This window comes from Chiloscyllium plagiosum, unplaced genomic scaffold (genome assembly GCF_037043375.1).
Source record: "Chiloscyllium plagiosum isolate Xiang-an unplaced genomic scaffold, Cpla_swu_hap1 HiC_scaffold_13, whole genome shotgun sequence".
Classification (NCBI taxonomy): Eukaryota; Metazoa; Chordata; class Chondrichthyes; order Orectolobiformes; family Hemiscylliidae; genus Chiloscyllium; species Chiloscyllium plagiosum.
This window is the reverse complement of record NW_028270151.1, coordinates 20,228,808-20,251,065: the sequence shown is the minus strand read 5'-3', so window position 1 is coordinate 20,251,065 and position 22,258 is coordinate 20,228,808. Positions and strand designations below refer to the sequence as shown.

General features: G+C 39.3%; 1 protein-coding gene across 1 annotated transcript; it reads left to right on the top strand.

Annotated features, from left to right (window-relative positions):
- The first annotated feature begins 3,927 nt into the window (after positions 1 to 3,927).
- LOC122555655 (extracellular calcium-sensing receptor-like) lies at positions 3,928 to 11,701 on the top strand. The gene is given in 6 exon segments (XM_087993217.1): positions 3,928 to 3,998; positions 4,602 to 4,893; positions 7,764 to 8,597; positions 8,733 to 8,960; positions 10,540 to 10,663; positions 10,770 to 11,701. Coding segments are annotated over 6 exon segments (2,481 nt in total).
- The last annotated feature ends 10,557 nt before the right edge of the window (positions 11,702 to 22,258 follow it).

Genomic DNA, 22,258 nt, shown 5'->3' with positions numbered 1-22,258 from the left:
ACTTTACACATTTCCAGGTTGAACTCCATCTGCCACTTATCAGCCCAGTTCTGCATCCGTCAATATCCTACTGCAACCTACACTGTCCACGACTCCACAAAGCTTTGTGTCATTGGCATTACTAACCCCTTCCACTTCCTCATTCAAGTCATTTAGAAAAAAATCACAAAAGGCAGAGGTTCCAGAAAAGATCCCTGTGGAACACTACTGGTCATCGAGCTCCAGGCTGAATGCATTCTATCTACTACCACCCTCTGTCTTCTATGGGCTAGCCAATTTTGTATCCAGACAGCTAAACTTCCCTGTATCCAATGCCTCCTTAGTTTCTGAATGAGCCTCCCATGGGGAAACATCAAATACCATGTTAAATTCCATGTACACCACATCCACTGCTCTAACTTCATCAATGTGTTTTGTCACATTCTCAAAGAATTCAATAAGGCTTGTGAGGCATGACCTGCCCCTCACAAAGCCATGCTACGTCTAATCAAACAATGGTTTTCCAATTAGTCATTAATTCTGTCTCTCAGAATGCTCTCCAATAATTTGCCCACCACAGACATAAGACTGACTGGTTTGTAATTCCCAGGACTATCCCTATTCCCTTCCTTTAACAAGGGAATAACATTTACCACCCTCCAGTCATCTGGCACTAGTACACAAAGATCATCACCACTTCAATAAACCTTGAATAAATCCCGTCTGGTCTATCCTTATGTTCTTCAAAAATTTCAGCACATCCTCCTTCTTAACATCCACCTGTTCAAGTTTATCAGCCTATTTCATGCTGTCTTCACAAACAACAAGGTCCCTTTCAGTTGTGAATACAGAGACAAGGTTTTCATTAAGGACCTCCTCTACCTCCTCAAGGTCCAGACACAAGTTCTCTCCACTATCCATGAATGGCCCTTCCCTCACTCTGTCTATCTTCTTATTCTTCACGTAAGTGTAGAATGATTTCAAGTTTTCGTTAATCCTACCTGATAAAGTTTTTCCATTTCTCATTATAGCTCTCTGAAGACCATTCTTCAGTTCTTTCCTGGCTACTGTGTAACTCTCTAGACCCTTTCTGATCCTTGCTTCCTCATCCTTAAGTAAGCTTCCTTCTTCCTCTAGACTAGATTTTCCACATTCCTTGTCATCCAAGGTTCCTCCACCCTACCATCCCTTTCTTGCCTCAATGGGACAAACCAATCCAGCACTATCAACAAGTGCTCCCTCAACAATCTCCACATTTCTGTCATGCATGTTCCTGAGAACATCTGTTCCCAACTTAGGTGCCCCAGTTCCTACCTAATAGCATTGTAATTCCCCCTCCCTCAATTAAATGCTTTCCCATACCGTCTGCTGCTCTCCCTCTCCATTACTATAGCAAAGGTCAGGCAATGGTGATCACTATTACAGAAATGGTCTCCCATTGAAAGATCTGACACCTAGCCTGGTTCATTGCCAAGCACCAAATACAATATGACCTCCTCTCTAGGTGGCCTATCTACGTATTGAGTAAGGAATCCTTCCTGGACACACCTTCAAAAACTGCTCCATCCAAAGTATTTGAACTAAGGAGTTTCCAATCAATATTAGGGAATTAAAGTCAGCTAGGACAACATTCCTGTTACTTCTGCACCTTTCCAAAATCTGCCTCCAAATCTGCTTCCCCATGACTTTGTTACTATTGGGAGGTCTGTAGAAAAGTCCCACTAAAATGATTGCTTCTTTCTGACACCCATTCTGACTCAGTAGACAAACCCTCCCTTGCCGACCTCCCTTCCTGCAGCTGTGATAATATCCCTGAATAGCAATGCCATCCCCCACCACTTTTACCTTGCTCCCTATTCTTTTTGAAACATCTAAACCATGGAACATCCAATAACCATTCCTTCCCCTGTGATTATCCAAGTTACTATAATGGCATAAAATCATAGTTCCAAGTACTGATCCATGCTCTAAGTTCATCATCCTTATTCCTGATACTTCTTGCATTAAAATAGACACACTTCAACCCATCACCCTGATTACAACTTTGCCTTATAAACTGTTTATCTGTCCTCACAGACTCTCTTCACGCTGTATCTGGCTGTTCAGTAGCTACTCCATCCTCAGATCTGTGGCTCTGGTTAACCCTTTACCAAACTCATTTAAACCCTCCCAAAGAGCTCTAGCAAACCTCCCACCCTGGATATTGGAGCTCCGCGAGTTCAGGTCCAACCCATCCTTTGTGTACAGATCCTAACTTTCATAGAAGGAATCCAAATGATGCACATATCTGAAGCCCTTCACAGGCGAAGTCAGCAGGGACACGAGTCATGACACTTTCTCCCACATCCTGCAAGAGGAGCATGCAACTGCCCTCGCCTCCATGCTTTCTGCTCTAAGTTACCAAGAGAGATTGAATACATAAATAAACACCTTCCCTTACCAACACACTGGGTCTTTTTAATGGTTAGAGGACGAGGACAGGCGGGAGAAACTACACATGTTGGATCCTGGGTTCAGCCACAGCCTAAATATATAATTTCACAAACCTAGCAGTCCCCGCATTTGCATGCACTCCTGTTGAGACTTCGCTCCACCTATTCTCGAGGTAAGTATTTAACAGGAGAATGTATCTTCCCAGCAGCCCCTGATCCGTGCTGTCACCACTGCTGCAATGGACTTAGGCTGATAAGTGACAAATAACATCGATGCCACGTAAGTCCAAGAAAACTGCCATCTGCATCAAGAAGTAATCCTATCTGTTTTCTTTGTCACTCAATGGCTTTACCATTGCAGAATCTATCCTCCACAATCAATAGCCTACAGCATACCATTGACCAGAAACCAAAATGAGCTCGGTATATCAATAATGTGACCGCACGAGCAGGTCAGAAGCTAGGAGTTCTGCAGTAAGCAACACACCACCTCTGGGCAACAGCTGTCCACTAGCTATAAGTCATAACCAGGAATGTCATGGCATATTCTCCACTTGATTGGATTAATAATTCTCCAGAAACACTCAAATGTTTTGACACAATCCAGGACAAAGCAGTTTGCATGAACTCAGTTGACAAGAAAAAAGCTGGAATCAATTTGGAATAATTTCAGATAACCAAAGTCCCTATTTGCAAGCTTGAACAGAGTTGCAATGAATTATAGTGGTTTGGAAACAGTGCAAACTTCAGCCCTTCTTTGTTGTTGAAGCAAAAATGCACTGGTGAACAGCTAATCATTGCTAACATTTATAGAGACAGAGTAAAAGAAGGAAGGATGAGAAATGAAATCAGCAAGATTAATATACTGTTCTCATCGCTAGCAATTGTGGGCACTGGACTTCTTCTTTTGCAGTTTTGAATTACTTTGGAAAAATCTATCTCCAAGTTTTCCCCTGGAAGACCACATCAGAGTTCTGAGAACCCTTGGAATCATACATCTTTGGACTGTGGGAGGAAACTGGAGTACTTGGAGGAAACCCACATAGTTTTGGGTGAATGGCAAACTTGTCGGGCAGTTGTCTGACCCCACATTCCTTCTGAGATGGCCCTTCTGGTAAGTGTGCCACCATCTGCCTCAATTGGATTGAAAGGTCACAGGTGGATACATTTGTAATTATTTCCTTTGAGATTCACATGTTGTGAAAAGTGATAACGTGGTTTCTTAAGAGAGTATCCAACTAATTTGTTTATGTTCAACAGAGGTGGAAATTGATTCAGCACCTCATTAAGACAATTTTCACAGAAATACCTGGAGCTTATAAAAATTAGTCATCCTGCTGTAAGCCAAAGATAATTTCTTGTCTTGTCAAATATGCATTATTGGTTCTTTTTAGTGGTGAATTCTGCCGTTGCCTTGGTATGGTCTACTAATGAGCAGGCTTGCAAACGTTGGGGTAGGTTTGATTTACTGGGCTTGTCGAAGGATGGAGATATCACATTGGGTGGAATTTTTGGCATGCATTCTTACCACGTTGAGCATCAGCACTTCACGTTTAGCAATCATCCGGAGAGAGCAAAATGCCTCAGGTTAGTGGGTGCCATCAAACACTGCAATTTGTTTAGTAAAATGGATAACATCTGACCTCATACTGCTTCATTTTCTGAATTAATCTGAAAATTCAAAATTGTAAAGAAAATCATTCACTTCATTTTTGTGGTCCATCCCAAAGTTATTTATAACCAATCAGGTACTTTTGTAATCCAGTCAATGTTGTAAGATTGGTAAAACTACAATCAATATACACAGTGTAAGCTCTCACAATCAATATTGTAATCAAAACTCAGAAACCTCTTTTAGCATTTTCCAGTGAGAGATACTTATCAGGTAAGGCACTATGAAAGCTCTCCTAATCTTCCTAGAAATTCTTTTATTGGATTGAAGAGGGAGGATCGGGGATCCCTTTCATGTCTTATTTGAAATTGGGCAAATTGTCAGGTCTTCATCTAATGTCAGTTAAGCTCTTGTGCTCAAGGTCTATGTTGTAGCATATATCCACCAACTGCCTGTTTAGAGAAAGTGGTGATACCACTGAATCATAGCTAAATTAGCTAAGTGGTGAGCCCCCTAATATAACTGTCAATGTCATTTTCTGTGTTATTTAAAATCTTGTTTCTTCACCTTGTCTGCAGATTTCAGTTCAGACCTTTTCGTTTTGCACTGGCGATGATTTTTGCAATCGAGGAAATAAATAATGATACAGCTCTGCTTCCTGGTGTCACACTGGGATACCGCATATATGATTCTTGTAAGTTGGCCCAGTTATCGTTAAAAGCAGCTTTGGCATTACTGAACAAACCTGAAGCAAGTGTGCCGTCTGTTCACTGTAAAAGCTCCTCCATTGCTTCTGCGATTGTTGCTGATTCTGGATCTACGCAGTCTTTAGCAATAGCACCATCTATCGGTGCCTTCAGAATCCCTATGGTAAGATATGACGTTTAATAAATCGGTTATGCAAATATGTGTCAACAGTATATGATATGATGTTGTAGGTGACAGTTATTCCATCATCTATACAAAAGTAGAAATGATTATTCGTGATTTAAAACAAACTGAAATCATCAGTTACATCCTCTTCAGAATGTTATTCAGGATGGTGAGACGATCCATCTGTTGATTGCTCTTTGGCTTGGTCGAGCTATAGCTTTATAACTTGGCTGTAATTCTTCCTCTCCGAAGATACTTCATCACAAGTATCATTTCAGAAACTTGTGATGAATAGAAGAAAATGATGGGGAAGAAAATGTTTACAAAAATTGACAATTTTAATCAAGTTTTATCCTTTTCTGAAATATGGGCTACACTGGCAAAACCAATATTTGAATTTTGTCCCCAGTTACCCTTGAGTTAAATGGCTTCCAAGATCATCTGTGAAGGAGGTTAAGAGTGAATCACATTGTATGGAACAAAACATAACTTCATGGTCACTGTTACTGGGGCTATCTTTATTTTCCAAATTGGATTAGATTAGATTAGATTCCCTACATTTGTATCCTTGAAATTAATCTCCACTGATTGTCATGCCCAAATGCTGATGACATTTGCACATCTGCACCTTCACTCATTGGTCATTCTAAGAGATTCACCATTTGTTAAATGAACCACATCCTAAATAATTAAACTAACTATGTTACCAGACATTCACTTAATTTTCAATCAACCTGTAATTGATACTATCATAATCTCTAGTCAACATGAGATGACATTTTATTCAGAGGTTGGGGCTCGACCACTGCGCCACAACAGCCAGAAGCAATTTTTCTTAACTGCATCTGTTTGTCAATATCTTGATGTGTTCATATCATGAACCATGTTAACTTATGAGTGATCAATCCACCCATGTAAGTGACTTCCTTAAATGTAAAATCACTTGATTTTCAAAACTTAACTGAGACTTTAACCCATTTGTTAAAACAGGTCATCAGCTAAGTGAACCCCATGATTCAGGTTTTCAGTGTTTACTCATTTGCTCTCGCCAATGAACCATGATTCAAGGCAAGAACAGACAATGTTGGAAATACTGGGCAGGTCAAACACATCTGTGGAGAGAGTAACTGTATTAAATTTTGAGCACAACAGTATTTAATCATTAAATTCTATGTCAGTCTTCAAAAACGAAATGGCTAGCACTTCAGCCTATCCTTAAACCTGGCACCTGATTCTGGGAATAGTCACATTCAGCTTGTAGTGATTTCAATGAGGATTCACTCAGTAACTTCAAAAATTAGCGAATGTCAGAGTGAATTTAGCACCCTGGAGCTGAGTATTGAAGTTGGGAAAGCATGTTGACGTTGCACAGGACATTGGTGTGACCGCTCCTGGAGTTCTGGAACCAGTTCTGGTCGCTCAATTGTAGGAAGATTGTGATTAACCTGGAGAGGATTCAGAAGAGATTAACCAGAGTTGGTTAATACGGAAGAATTGAGTTTTAAAGAAAGGCTGCATATGCTGGGAATATTTTCACTGGAATTTAGAAGACTGAGAGGTGACCTTATAGGAGTTGATGATCTCATGAGGAATAAATTTTGCGTTAGTGGTTGGTTGTTTTCCCGAGAATAGGGGAATTTCAAGATTAGGGGCACATTTTTTTAAAAAAAGGCATGGGGACTTTTTTTTTCACAGAGGGTAGCTTGCGTATGAAATGAAATTCCAGAGTAAATAGTGGATGTGGGTACAGTTACAATATTTAAAAGACATTTGGATAGGATAATGAATAGGAAAGGTTTGGAGGGAAATGGGCCAGGAGGGGGCAGGTGAGACTAATTCAGTTTGGGATGATGTTAGCCATGGACTGTTTGGACTGAAGAGTCTGTTTCAGTGCCGTATGACTCTGTGACCATGATTCGAAGGCTATGACAAAGACAACCCTTCATCTGAGTAAAGACAGAAAAATATTCTACAAGAGACAAAAACTAAGAAAAATAGCTTACATTACATTATGAGTGATCAACTCCATTGCAAAATTCAGAGAATGAAGGGTTAATACAGATAGTTATTCATTGAACTTTTGAAATTAAGTAGTTGTAAACCGGATAGGTAAACAATATTGCATATGAGTGAAATTTGCAGAAAGCCTGCCCAGCAGCAGACAGCACAATAAATAGAAGGATAAATTATACAACACAGATATTATATTATCAGGTGAAATAAGTCTACAACACAATGTTTCAGTTTCGATTCACTAGGGCATATATATTTAATGACTGAAAGGCAGTGAGCTTAATTTTGGTGCCAGAAGTGGGAAAAATTCTTCAAAGTTGCATTCTTCAAAAGCAATGTTGAGCATGCTGATGAAGATATAAAGGGTTTGATGAAGAGGAATCTATGTTTGGACCATTGTGTAATGTACAGCATGCAGAATGATCCACGTATCCTACACCTTGCTTTTCCATTGACTTAAATGCGAAGGGACAAAATGCCAGATCAACAGTGACCCTCCAAAAGAGATTAAGAAAATGCAGAATTAACCCCAAGTAGCTTGTAAAAGGAGGCAGGGAAAGAGAGAGAAAGAGAGAGAATGGTTAATTATGTTCTTCATGTTAATTCGTGAGGAATGGGCATTGTGTGTGATTGCAACTGGGACAAGGTGAATCAAGAAAAATCAATGCTTGGAATGAACATTGGCAGAAAATATTTAAATGGGACGTTTTGAAATTATGAAATATGTCAGTTATTATGCATTTAAGATGGACCTTGATGCTCTTTGTTCTTCTTCGCCAATATCTATGCCTTGATATGATGAAAAAGCACAAATTATGACCGAAACCCATACGTTTTTGCTTTATTTGTGACAGGTTAGCTACTTTTCGACCTGTGCGTGCCTTAGCAACAGGAAGGAATATCCATCATTTTTTCGAACAATACCGAGTGATTACTATCAGGCTAGAGCATTAGCCCAGCTGGTGAAACATTTTGGATGGACCTGGATTGGGACAGTTAAGACTGACAATGACTATGGAAACTTTGGAATGCAAGCATTTGAAGAGGCAGTTCAACAATTAGGCATTTGTATAGCTTTTTCCGAGTCGTTTCATAAAAAATACACTCGAGAGAAATTACTGAAAACAATTAACACCATAAAAACCTCTACTACAAAAGTTGTCATTGCATTTGTGGGTGAATCAAGCATGCGTACTCTATTAAAAGAAATGATTAGACAAAATGTTAGTGGCATACAATGGATTGGAAGTGAATCATGGATTTCCACATTGCTTCTTCCTCCGGAGGAAAGTAAAAAGATTGCTTCTGGTGCGATTGGAGTTGCAATTCGCAAAGTCAGCATACCAAGGTTGAGGGAGTTCCTAATGAAAGTTCATCCATCACAGTATCCAGGTAACCTCTTGGTGAAAAAGTTTTGGGAAAGTTGTTTCGGCTGCCATCTAAGTGGTGGAAACAAAACAGGTTCTCGACAAAATGAATCAGGTCTAAAGGAATGCACAGGAAGAGAAAATCTGCAGTTTGTCCAAAATGAATTTACTGATGTCACGCAATACAGAGTCACTTACAATGTTTACAAAGCAACTTATGCTATAGCTCATGCACTCCATAGTATGGTGTCATGTAAAACTGGTGAAGGGCCTTTCCCCAATGGGAGTTGTGCAAATCTTTCAAATTTTCAACCATGGCAGGTAAGGAACATTTAATGTAGTTTGATGACTGAATTCATATATATATATATATATATATATATCCAATATGCTCAAACTCACAGTTGAACTATTGCAATTAACGTAAACATGTTCCAATTTTGTTTTTTTTTTAAGTTGCTATATTACATGAGAACAGCGCATTTTATAACCAAGATTGGTGAAAAGGTTTATTTTGATGAAAATGGAGACCCAGTCCCAACATATGACATTGTGAACTGGCAACCAAATGCCCTCGGTGCCATTGACATTGTAAATGTTGGACACTATGATGGATCAGCTCGTTTTGGCGAGGAATTTTCAATAACAGAAAAGGCAATTATTTGGAGTGGTGGTCAGAAGTCGGTAAGATCTGTGCAGAACCATCCTTTTTTTTTATGAACTGCCTGATTATTAATTTCAATTTTCTTTCCTGAAATGGAGAAGCAAAATGGTGATTGTTGTATCAAATAGGTACTATTGCTTACTTCCTGTTGTTGACTAAAATTAGTACTTACCAAGCATTTTTAAATCAAAACATTCTGCTCACCACTTCAAAAGTCGTTTAGTTGAATCAACTCAGAATGAAAGAGCAGAGCAATATTTTATTTCCACCCATTTAAACAGCAGAATGTCTTTCCATATTACTGATAAAGTTAGAAATGACAAAAATGTAAGATATTGCAGTTTAAGTCCAAGAGTTAGAAATGTAAATATATCCTAAATTACACTAAATGAACAAATTAATGTTGAAACAAAGATGTAATCATCTAAACATATATGAAAAGTGGTTGAATAGATTTGGAAAAAGAAGTTTAGAGCAATGGAACCATAGGTTCCTTGTCAGGGGGAATGGTATTTCATATTTATCTTCGTGAAAAACACGGTTGTGCTACACAAATGCCAAGCAATGGCTATCTCCAACAAGAAAGGATCTCATCATGTCCACCAGATATTCAATAGCATCACCGTCACTGAATTTAACAGAATCAACATCCCAGGGGATACCTGGTATGGCAAAATTAACCAGACTAATCATTCTAAGTTATGTGGCTACCAAAGCAGGCCAGATACTAGGAAATCTGCAATAATTAACTCACCTCTTGGTTCTCCAAATCTTAACTACCATCAATAGTGCACAGGTCAAGATTGTGATATAAACCTCCCATTTGCCTCGATTTGTGCAGTTACAATAACTCTGAGAAAATTTGACACCATGCAGGTAAAAGCAGCCTACTTGATCGACACCACATGTACAAACATTCATTTCCTCTACCACAGATGCTCTGTAGCCGCATCTACAGGATAGTCTACAGAAATTCAGCCATGCTATGTAAGCAGCACTTCCAAATCATGCCCACTTCCATCTACAAGTACATTGGTAACAAATCAATGAGAACACCATTACCTTCAAGTTCTCCTCGGAGCCACTCACCACCTTGACTTGCAAATATGTCTCAGCTCCTCCCTAATGATATTGTAAGTCTACCAAGGAAATGGATTGCAACTGTTCAGCAAGGTGGCTCAAAGGCATTAACAGATGGGCAATAAATGTTGGCCTTGGCAGATATGTTCACCTCATGATTTTTATTCTGAATCTGATTTTCATTTTAGCAATTTACTGCAAAATATATTTGATTTTATTTCATTCATTCCTGTTTCCTTTTTCAGTAATAAATGAAGCAACTGCAAAAACACATCATGTATGTAACAATAAGCATTTGAATTCACTAAAACTGTCTTGGAATCCATTTGTTGTTGCAAAACCAAGCACTTCATCGTGGCTTTAAAATGAGGCCATAAGCTGTAACATTATTTTAAAAAGGACAGTCCCAACAAATGTAACAGAAACAGCTTTTGTCCTGTACACCAGACTTAATATTGTAGATTTGCCTCATGTATATTATGAGTATTTCTCCAACATTGTATTCATATTCATAATTAGGTTCCGAAAGCTGTTTGCTCTGAAAGCTGCCATCAAGGAACAAGGAAAGCAGGAAGAAAGTGGCAACCCATTTGCTGTTTTGATTGCATAAAATGTGCTCAAAGTGAAATTAGTAACACAACTGGTAAGCAAACACCACTGTCAAAAGCATTGTCACTTAAACTTGATGCCTGCATTTCACAGGCATTAAGGTTCTGTGTATCATGACCAAGTCTTGTGTTGCTTTTTAGATTCTGTTCATTGTATAAAATGCCCATTGGAATTCAAATCTAATGAAAGACGGGATCAGTGCGTTCCAAAGGAAATCGATTTTCTTTCATTTTTCGATATAATAGGAATAATTCTGGTGACACTGGCGCTGTTTGGAGCCTGCACCACTGTTGGTGTATTCGTAATATTCTACATCTATAGACACACTCCGATTGTTAAAGCTAATAACTCTGAGTTAAGCTTCCTGCTTCTTTTTGCCCTGACACTCTGTTTTCTGTCTTCAATTATATTCATAGGAGAACCATTAGTTTGGTCTTGTATGCTCTGCCACGTAGCGTTTGCTGTTAGTTTTGTTCTTTGCATTTCTTGTGTATTGAGCAAAACAATTGTCGTGGTGATGGCGTTCAAAGCAGCATTTCCCAGCAATAACATGATGAAGTGGTTTGGACCAAGACAACAACGGCTGATAATTTACATCCTTACGCTGGTGCAATGTGCAATATGTACTGCCTGGTTAATTGTATTTCCACCTTATCCTTTGAAAAAAACTAGTCACTCTAGCGAGATAATCGTGTTTGAATGCAATGTAGGATCTTTGTTAGCCTTTTATTGTGTACTCGGTTATATTGGATTTCTATCCTGCGTGTGTTTTGTGGTAGCTTTTCTAGCTCGACAACTTCCGGATAACTTCAACGAAGCTAAACATATAACAATTAGCATGCTTATCTTTTGCGCAGTTTGGATAACTTTCATTCCAGCGTACATAAGTTCACCAGGGAAATATGCTGTGGCGGTTGAAGTATTTGCTATTTTGGCCTCCAGCTTTGGTGTTCTTATTTGCATTTTTGCCCCAAAATGTTACATTATTCTGTTGAAGAAAGAAAACAACACAAAGAGGAACATGATGGGCTCAGTGAGTTTCAAATAAGACTTTGAAAATGTTCATCAGTGAGATGCTGATATTTCAGTCAGTAAAGTCTTTGTCATAACAATAATGAATAATAAGTATGTGCAGCAATTCGTAAAGCTGAATTTTCTACCAGCACCCATTTTACACAGTCGAATGAAGCCACAATGTCCAGGAGGAAGAGCAATTTTGAAGTTAGGCTGACAATTTTGACTTTTATACAGTTTCACTGAAGTTCATTTATTTAGAGTTTAAAAGCTTGAGTAAACAATTTTTTTATAACATGCATCATAGTCACTTTTAGTTACCTTCCCACTCCTTGAATGTCTGCATTGCATGTACTTTCAATTTGAACCTTGTTGAAACAAAAAAACGCACACTTACATTGTAATTTGACAGTTTTCAATGTGCAAAACAATTAATTCACATCTATTTCACAAAACACATGCATACCATGTGTTACTTTGACATACAGAGCGTCTTTGGAGGGAGGAGGTGATGGTGGAAGGGTCTGGAATCTTTGAGTTCACCATTTTGGTGGCAGTATTGAAAAGTAGATATTTGGTTTGTTTCCGAACTCATTTTACATTCCTTGCTGAGAGAGCGCGTGAATAATGGGCTTTTTCCTGTCGTTGTGGTGACATTTCTATCATCTGTACTTGCAAACTAAACAGCCTTTTATGCTTATTTAATTGACATGAAACATACATTTCAGCTAATATGTACTGTATATCTTACTGGAATGCTGTAATTCACTGCTTTATTAATATTGCGTGCAATTCTGAGCTCCCTCCTATCGGAAGATTTTGTGAAACCTGAAAAGATTAGATTAGATTACTTACAGTGTGGAAACAGGCCCTTCGGTCCAACAAGTCCACACTGACCCTCCAAAGAGCAATGCACCCAGACCCATTCCCCTACATTTACCCCTTCACCTAACACTACGGGCAATTTAGCGTGGCCAATTTACCTAACCTGCACATTTTTGGACTGTGGGAGGAAACCGGAGCACCCGGAGGAAACACATGCAGACACGGGAAGAATGTGCAAACTCCACACAGACAATTGCCTGAGGCGGGAATTGAAGCTGGGTCTCTGGCGCTGTGAGGCAGCAGTGCTAACCACTATGCCACCATGCCGCCCACTAAGAAGGATGTTTCCAGGGTTGGAGGATTTGAGTGAGAGGGAGAGGTGGCTGTTTTCACTGGAACATCAGAGGCTGACAGGTGACCTTATTGAGGTTTAGAAAATCATGAGAGGCATGGGTAGGATAAATAGACAAGGTCTTTTCCCTGGGGCGAGGGAGTCCAGAACTAGATGGCATAGTTTTAGGGGAAAAATGTAAAACGGATCAAAGGGACACGTTTTCACACAGTGGGTGGTGCGTGTGGGGAATGAGCTGCAGAGGAAGTGGTGGAGGCTGGTACAATTACAATATTTAAAAGGCATCTGGATGGGTATATGAACAGGAAAGGTTGATAGGGATGTGGACCAAGTGCTGACAAATGGGACTAAATTAGGTTAGGATATCTGATTGACATGGACGAGTTGGACTGAAGAGTCTGTTTCTCTATGACTCTGACACAATTATAACTTAATCATTTTACTCAACTAATTTACCAGGTAATTTTTTTATACAGATGAGGATATACTGCAACCATAGTTTTCTCCCTTGATTGAAAACAAGAGAGATTAGAAGTTGGTGTTTCAACATACTTAGCCAAAATTTGTAACATGAACTGTGTGTCGGTAGATATAACTCTTTTTCTTTGTAAATAGAGGTGGCAGAAGTGTTGTTTTTCATTGTGGCTAAATTCCCAGAAACATGACACAGTCTTGAATTAATGCTGCTTGATGTTGATCTGTAATTTTCTGTGCCCGCAAGATGGTGATAATTGTTGCTTGCCGTAAGGATTGTTGCCTCCACCTGTTGCTTTACTCATTCTCTACAGAATCAATGAACAATTCAACATCTACCTTACTGCAACCCATCCAGTGTCTGTCACTTCCTTCGGATTCACGACAGTTAAAGGTTACAAATCAGCATCGGCTCCTCTTTAGTTCCTGGATCTGGAGACATCTGTGGTGTCACTCATGTCTCATATACCCTCAACATTATATCATCCTGTGCCAGTTTCCTTGACAAGCATTGCAATTGCCTACCTGTTTCAAGTGACCATTCACACTTGGTAATGCAATGCTTAATTCTGAATAACAAGTGGGCCTCTTGATGCAGCTGCTTTGCATCCCACTCTACATTTATATCTGAATGATTAATGAATTTCCAATATGGATACCCATGATATGGTTACTATTTCTGAACAAGTGGAGATATGAATTTGTTAAACTTCATACTTGTCTCCAACACAGATCAAATCAAGGAATTGAATTTCGTGTGACATTCATTGATTCATAGAATCATAGATTCCTATAGCCTGGAGACAGGCCCTTCGGTCCAAACTGATCTATGCTTACCAAAATGCCCATCAACGTTAACCCCATTTCCCTGCACTTGGCCCACATCTTTCCAAACCTTTCCTATTCACGTATTTATCCAAATGCATTTTAAAAGTTGTCAATGTACCAGTCTCAATGACTTTTGTTGCCAGCTCATTCCTTATGGGAACCACCCTCTGTGTAAAATAGTTGCCCCTCAGGTTCCCTTTTCTTCTTTCCCCTGTAAACTTAAACTGATGCCCACGAGTCCTCAATTCCCCAACCCTGGAAAAAAGACTAGGTGCATTCACCCTATCCATGCCTTTCATGATCTTATACACTTATAAAAGATCCCCCCTCAGTCTCCTATGCTCTAAAGAAAGAAGTCATAGCTTGTCCAAACTCACCTATAATTCAGACCTTGAGTCCTGGCAACATTTTCTCTACTGTTTCCAGTTTAATGACATCTTTCCTGTAGCAAGGTGACCAAAACTGAAGACAGGACTCCAAATGCAACCTCACCAATGTCCTGTATAACTGCAACATAACCATTCTATTAGTTTTAAAATAGCGATGGAAAAGGATAGACCAGATCTAAAAGCTGAAGTTCTAAATTGGAGAAAGGCCAATTTTGACGGTATTAGGCAAGAACTTTCGAAAGCTGATTGGAGGCAGATGTTCGCAGGTAAAGGTACGGCTGGAAAATGGGAAGCCTTCAGAAATGCGATAATAAGAATCGAGAAAAAGTATATTCCTGTCAGGGTGAAAGATAAGGCTGGTAGGTATAGGGAATGCTGGCTGACTAAAGAAATTGAGGGGTTGGTTAAGAAAAAGAAGGAAGCATACGTAAGGTATAGACAGGATAGATCGAGTGAATCCTTAGAAGAGTATAAATGAAGTAGGAGTATACTTAAGAGGGAAATCAGGAGGACAAAAAGGGGACATGAGATAGCTTTGGCAAATAGAATTAAGGAGAATCCAAAGAGTTTCACAAATATATTAAGGACAAAAGAGTAAGTAGGGAGAGAATAGGGCCTCTCGAAGATCAGCAAGGTGGCCTTTGTGTGGAGCCGCAGAAAATGGGGGAGATACTAAATGAGTATTTTGCATCACAATTTACTGTGGAAAAGGATATGGAAGATATAGACTGTCGGGAAATAGATTGTGACATCTTGCAAAATGTCCAAATTACAGAGGAGGAAGTTACTTCTTTGTAGCTCTTCTAGTATAAGGGCACAGCATTCACTACCGTCCAGTCTTCTGGAACCTCACCCGTGGCTAACGATGATGAAACAAATAACAGACAGACCACCCCCAGTTTCTTCTCTAGTAATAGCAAGTGGGACAGAACACCAACACTTCGCTGGATGACTTGAAATGGGTAACCGTGGATAAATCCCCAGGACCTGATCAGGTGTACCCGAGAACTCTGTGGGAAGCTAGAGAAGTGATTGCTGGGCCTCTTGCTGAGATATTTGTATCATCGATAGTCACAGGTGAGGTGCCAGAAGACTGGAGGTTGGCAAACGTGGTGCCACTGTTTAAGAAGGGCAGTAAAGACAAGCCAGGGAACTATAGACCGGTGAGCCTGACCTCGGTGGTGGGCAAGTTGTTTGAGGGAATCCTGAGGGACAGGCTGTACATGTATTTGGAAAGGCAAGGACTGATTATGGATAGTCAACATGGCTTTGTGCGTGGGAAATCATGTCTCACAAACTTGATTGAGTATTTTGAAGAAGTAACAAAGAAGATTGATAAGAGCAGAGCTGTAGATGTGATCTATGTGGACTTCAGTAAGGCGTTCGACAAGGTTCCCCATGGGAGACTGATTAGCAAGGTTAGATCTCCTGGAATACAGAGAGAACTAGCCATTGTTTCCAGAACTGGCTCAAAGGTAGAAGACAGAGGGTGGTGGTGGAGGGTTGTTTTTCAGACTGGAGGCCTGTGACCAGTAGAGTACCACAAGGATCGGTGCTGGGCCCTCTACTTTTTGTCATTTACATAAATGATTTGGATGTGAGCATAAGAAGTACAGTTAGTAAGTTTGCAGATGACACCAAAATTGGAGGTGTAGTAGACAGCAAAGAGGGTTACCTCAGATTACAACAGGATCTAGACTAGATGGGCCAATGGGCTGAGAAGTGGCAGATGGATTTTAATTCAGATAAATGCGAGGTGCTGCATTTTGGGAAAGCAAATATTAGCAGGACTTATACACTTAATGGTAAGGTTGTAGGGAGTGTTGCTGAACAAAGAAACCTTGGAGTGCAGGTTCATAGCTCCTTGAAAGTGGAATCGCAGGTAGACAGGATAGTGAAGTAGGCGTTTGGTATGCTTTCCTTTATTGGTCAGAGTATTGAGTACAGGAGTTGGGAGGTCATGTTGTGGCTGTACAGGACATTGGTTAGTCCACTGTTGGATTATTGCATGCAATTCTGGTCTCCTTCCTATCGGAAAGGTGTTGTGAAACTTGAAAAGATTCAGAAAAGATTTACAAGGATGTTGCCAGGGTTGGAGGATCTGAGCTACAGGGAGAGGCTGAACAGGCTGGGATTGTTTTCCCTGGAGTGTCGGAGGCTGAGGGGTGACCTTATAGAGGTTTACAAAATTATGAGGGGCATGGATAGGATAAATAGGCAAAGTCTTTTCCCTGGGGTTGGGGAGTCCAGAACTAGCGGACATAGGTCTAGGGTGAGAGGGAAAGATATAAAAGAGATCTAAGGGGCAACTTTTTCATGCAGAGGGTGGTATGTGTATGGAATGAGTTGCCAGAGGAAGTGGTGGAGGCTGGTACAATTGCAACATTTAAGAGGCATTTGGGTGGGTATATGAATAGGAAAGGTTTGGAGGGATATGGGCCGGGTGCTGGCAGGTGGGATTAGATTGGGTTGGGATATCTGGTCAGTATGGACGGGTTGGACCCAAGGGTCTGTTTCCATGCTGTACATCTCTATGACTCTATGACTGGAACAACACATCCATCCGTGGACAAGCCAAACAGAGACATGCACGAGAATTCCTAGAAGCATGGCATTCCAACCGGAACTCTTTCAACTCTATCAACATTTACCACTCCCTGAGAAAGAGAACAGAAAATGACATCACCATAGGAAATGACATCACCACAGGAGCTTCGTCCAGAGGCTCACTGAAAATGTTACCTCGTATGGTGACGAAATGTCTGATTATGAACCTTCCATCTCAGCGAGCAAACCTACATCCAGAACCTCAACCTGAGCTACAAACCTTCTCAAAACTCACTAAGATATAAATGTCATTATATTTTACTTAACACTGATTGAACAAATAAATGTGAACTAATAATAAAGACATAACTATTTATAGATATTGAAAAGTCATTGAATTGGTTTTAAATAAATGCTCAGAGGACAAAGAATCCATTAGTCCAATGTCAATTGACATAATAGGTCATATTCATCTTGCTCGCAAGCACATTTGTGCGTCACAAATGCCAAGCAATGACTATCGCCAAAAAGAGAGGATCCAATAATTCCACGTCATTTTGAATGGTAAGAAAATCACTGAATTCACCACAATTAATATCCTAGGGGTTACCATTGAAAATAAACTGAACTGGGCTAGTCAAGTAGGTTCTATTTCTAAAAGGGCATATCAGAGGCAAGGTAACTCACCTGTACTCTCTCCAAAACCTATCCACCACTGACAGTGTGCAGGACTGTAATTGAATAGTCTCACTTGTGTTATAGTATGTATCTCAAGAACTCTCAAAAAGCTTGACACTATCCAGTAAAATAAGCTCATTTGATTAGCACCATACCGACAAACATTCACTTCCCTACAAGTGTTGTACACTCGCAGAATGTATGTGATTCAGTGCAGAAATTCAACAATCTTCCTTTGACTGCACCTTCTCATCCCAAAACAACTTGCATTTGAAAGAACATTCGTAGATGAAACATTGGAACACCATCACCTGCATGTTCCCCTGGCAGCCACTCTTCATTCTGACGTAAAAAATACGTGTCAGTTCCTTTAGTGTAGTTGGGTCATTGAAAATCCTGTAACTGATTCCCCTTTGACATTACGGGTGAAAAGACAGCCAACAATTCACGTTGGCAGTTCAAAGGCAACTGGGGACTGACAGTAATTATTGGCCTGGCTAACAATGCACACATTGTGTGAATAAATTGAGTAAATCATTTTTACATCTGAATTTCATTTTCATTTTAGCCATTAAACAGTATCAATACAAGATGCATTAAGTTTCATTTACTACATTAACACTTTCCTTTAATTTTAAAATAATAGATGAAGCAAGTACAAGGGTGCATCATGAATCCTATAATGTGATTGTGTTTTCACTAAAAATGTTCTGGTTCAGTAATTGCAAATCTAGCCCAAGCATGTTAAAGAAGCTTTAAACTGAATATAATGAGGTTACAAACTCTAAGATGATTTTTAAAATGGCAGTTCTAATAAATGAAATACAAATAGCTTTTGACCTGTTCATCAGACTGAATGCGAGACATTTGCCTTGTAGATTTATGAGTATTTCTCCACAATTTTATTTAACTTCTAAATCAGGTACCTAAAGCTGTTTGCTCTGAAAGGTGCCATCAAAAAACAAGGAAAGCAGAAAGAAAAGGACAACATTTTGCTGTTTTGATTGTGTACAATGTGCAAAATGTGAAATTAGGAACACGACTAGTAAGAAAATATTATTACAAATACCAAAAGCGTGAGTGTATACACTTGATGCTAGCATTGCAGCAATGGTGTGAAAATTCCTCCTATAATTACTGTTCAATTCATAGAATGTCAATTGGAATTCAAATCTAATGAAAGATGAGACCACTGAATCCCAAAGGAAGTTGACTTTCTTTCCTTTTTTGAGAAATTGTGAATCATTCTGGTGACACTGGCGCTGTTTGGAGCCTGCACTACTGTTGGTGTATTTGCAATATTCTATGTCTATAGACACACTCCGACTGTTAAAACTAATAACTCTGAGTTAAGATTCCTGCTTGTTTTTGCCCTGACACTTTATTTTTTGTGTTCAATTACATTCATTGGGGAACCGTTAGTTTGGTCTTGGATACTCTATCGCTTAGCGTTTGGTATTAGTTTTATTCTTTGTATATCTTGTGTATTGAGTAAAACAATTGTCATGGTGTTAGCATTCAAAGCAACGTTTCCTCGCAATAATATGATGAAGTGGTTTGGACCAAGAAACAACAGCTGATGCTTTCCATCTTTACGCAGGTACAATGTACAATATGTATTGCCTGGTTAATTATATTTCCACCTTATCCTTCAAAAAACACTAGTCACTCTAATGAGATAATCATGTTTGAATGCAATGTAGGATGTTCGTTAGCCTTCTGTTGTGTGATCAGTTAGATTGGATTTCTAGGCGAAAGTGAGGACTGCAGATGCTGGAGATCAGAATCAAGGTTAGAGTGGTGCTAGAAAAGCACAGCAAGTCAGGCAGCATCTGAGGAGCAGGAAAATCGATGTTTTGGGCAAAAGCCCTTCAGATTTCTGTCCTGCGTACATATGTTTGCCAGGGAAATATGCCGTGGCAGATGAAGTATTTGCTATTTTGGTCTCCAGCTTTGGTCTTCTTGTTTGCATTTCTGTTCGAAATGCTACATTATTCTTCTGAAGAAAGAAAACAATACAACAATGAACATGATGGGCTCAGTGCCTTCCAAAAAAACGTTTTGTAAACGTTTATCAATGAGGCAAGGATATTTTAGTGGGTAAGTGCTTTGTCCTAATGATAGGGAATGGTAATTGCACGTGGAGAGCCACAAAGGTGAATGTTTTACCAGCACCCATTTTACATGATTGAAGAGAGTCACAATTATCAGCAGCCAGACGAATTTTGAAGTTGGGCTGATAATTTTGACCATTTTTTGTATCTCCCTCGATTTCCATTTAAGCAGAAATTTTAAAAAATCATTTGGTAACCATATTTATTTAAATATAAATCAAAGTCAGCTGAGTTCGCTTCCCGTTCCTTGAATTTGTCCATTATGTGGAGTTTCAATTTGGAACTTACTTTGACTGTCAAAAAAAAAATCAGTGGAAAGACATGACGTTGTGAAGTGTGGAAAATCAATTACTCACATTGATTTCATAAAAGACATGATTGAAAATTTGCTAGTTTGACATTGAGTGGGTCTGTGGATGGAGAGTGGAGCGATGTGATGGTTGGAAAAGGGGAGGGTTTGGAATCTTTGCATTCATGTTTTAGCAACAATATGGAAAAGTAGATCATTGGCTTGTTTCACAAGGTGTTTTATATTCAACTCCTGACGGAGGATACAAATTACTTGCGTTTTTCTTCCCTCATGGTGACAGCTCTCTTATATGTACTCGCTAACCAGCTGTGAATGCATGCTTTTTCAATTAATATGGAATATGTTGTTGCAAATACGTATTGCATTTATTCTTACTGAGGTGCTGCTATAAGTTATGCATTTTAATCACCTAATTTACCAAGTCATCCCTGCAATGATTTTTTTTTTGTACAGCTCAGGACATATTGCAAAAATAGTTTTCTACCTTGATTGAAATCATTGGATACTACAAATTGGTGGTTACATTTATCCATGATTAGTGCACCCTCGTAACTAAATATCAATGGAGATGAAGTATATTCTTTCGAAATAACAGATTTGCATCCAGCAGTCATTCCCTCCCTTTAACTTTTACTTTTCTCGGCGACAAAGCCAACCCTGAAACCCATGTCTGTATCCAGCAGACAGATAAACTGTAGGCACTAAACTTTGTTATAACATGTTTGGTCTCCTTTGCAGTTTAGTTATCAGACCTTTTGAAAACCAGTCCATGATTTTTGAATTTATTACAGAATTTAAGAACAGAATTCATAGTAGATAAAGGGAAATTAGGTGATTTGGTGTATTTGGATCTCAGAGAAGCATTGAACAGAGTGACACATGAAAGTTTACTGCACAAGATTGAGCTCATACAGTAACATGAATATAAGATTGGCCAACCAACAGGAAATCAAGAGTCACAACAGATAGGTCATCTCCAGGTTAGAAAATTGTAACAAATAGCATTCTGGAGTGATTGAGTTAAAGCTATTTACAATATTTCTGATTGAAAGAACAGAATGTGTTGCTGATAAACCTGCTGATGATAGAAAGCATTTCTTGAGGAGTCTAGTGGCTGGGAAAAATTCTGCAAAGAGATATAAGTAGGTTAGGTGAGTGGGCAAAAAATGTCAAATAGAGTCTGTTTCAGAGTAGTTTAATCTCAGTCACTTGGAGAAGATTAGAAAAATGAAACATGATTTCATTGTGAGCCTTTGCAAAGGTCATGGTGCAGAAGATTTGGATCTGACTCAGAATGACTCATGAAATATAACATGCTGTCATAGCAAATAATGATCCAAAATAAAATGTTGATTTCTATTGGCATTGGACTGGAGTAAAAAGAAGTTCAGAAGTTTTATTACTCACATACAGCACATTTGTAAATTAATGTCTCAGATACTGAGAACAGTTTTGCCCTCCTTATTCTTGTGAAACTGATTTAAAACCAACTGCAGCTTTACTTATTCTGGCTGCCTTCAGTATTCCATGGCTCTTCTTCCTATTATTTCGTCCAGAAAGTTTGAAGAGAGTTTTGTGTTCTTTCTGGACTTGACATCAGTCCTCATTGCTACGTTAGTCTAAAGGACGCCAAAAAATTTAAATTCTGGAAATGCGTTAAGGATGCCATTCCTTGAATGAACAGTATTAGATGGAGGGTAGCCTTAAGAATTCAAAATAAAATTGAAGCAATGGAAAAATTGTCCATTGGCTAGAGCTATACTTCACACAAGGATCTTGGAAGCAAAATAAAGTGAAAGGTTGTGGTCCCAACACTGAGCCTTGAGGAACACACTTGTCACCTACTGCCACTCTGAGAAGACCCTTTTATCCCCACTCTCTGCTTTCTGCCAGACAACCGGCTTCTATCTATGTGAACACCTTGCCTCTAACACCAGGAGCCTTTATCTTACTCAGTAACCTCCTGTGTTGCACCTTGTCTAAGGCCTTCTTGAAGTCCAGGTAGATAACATCCATTGGTTCTCCTTTGTCTAATCTGCTCGTTATTTCCTCAAAGAATTCTAGCAGATTTGTCAGGCATGACCTAACCTTGGTGAAA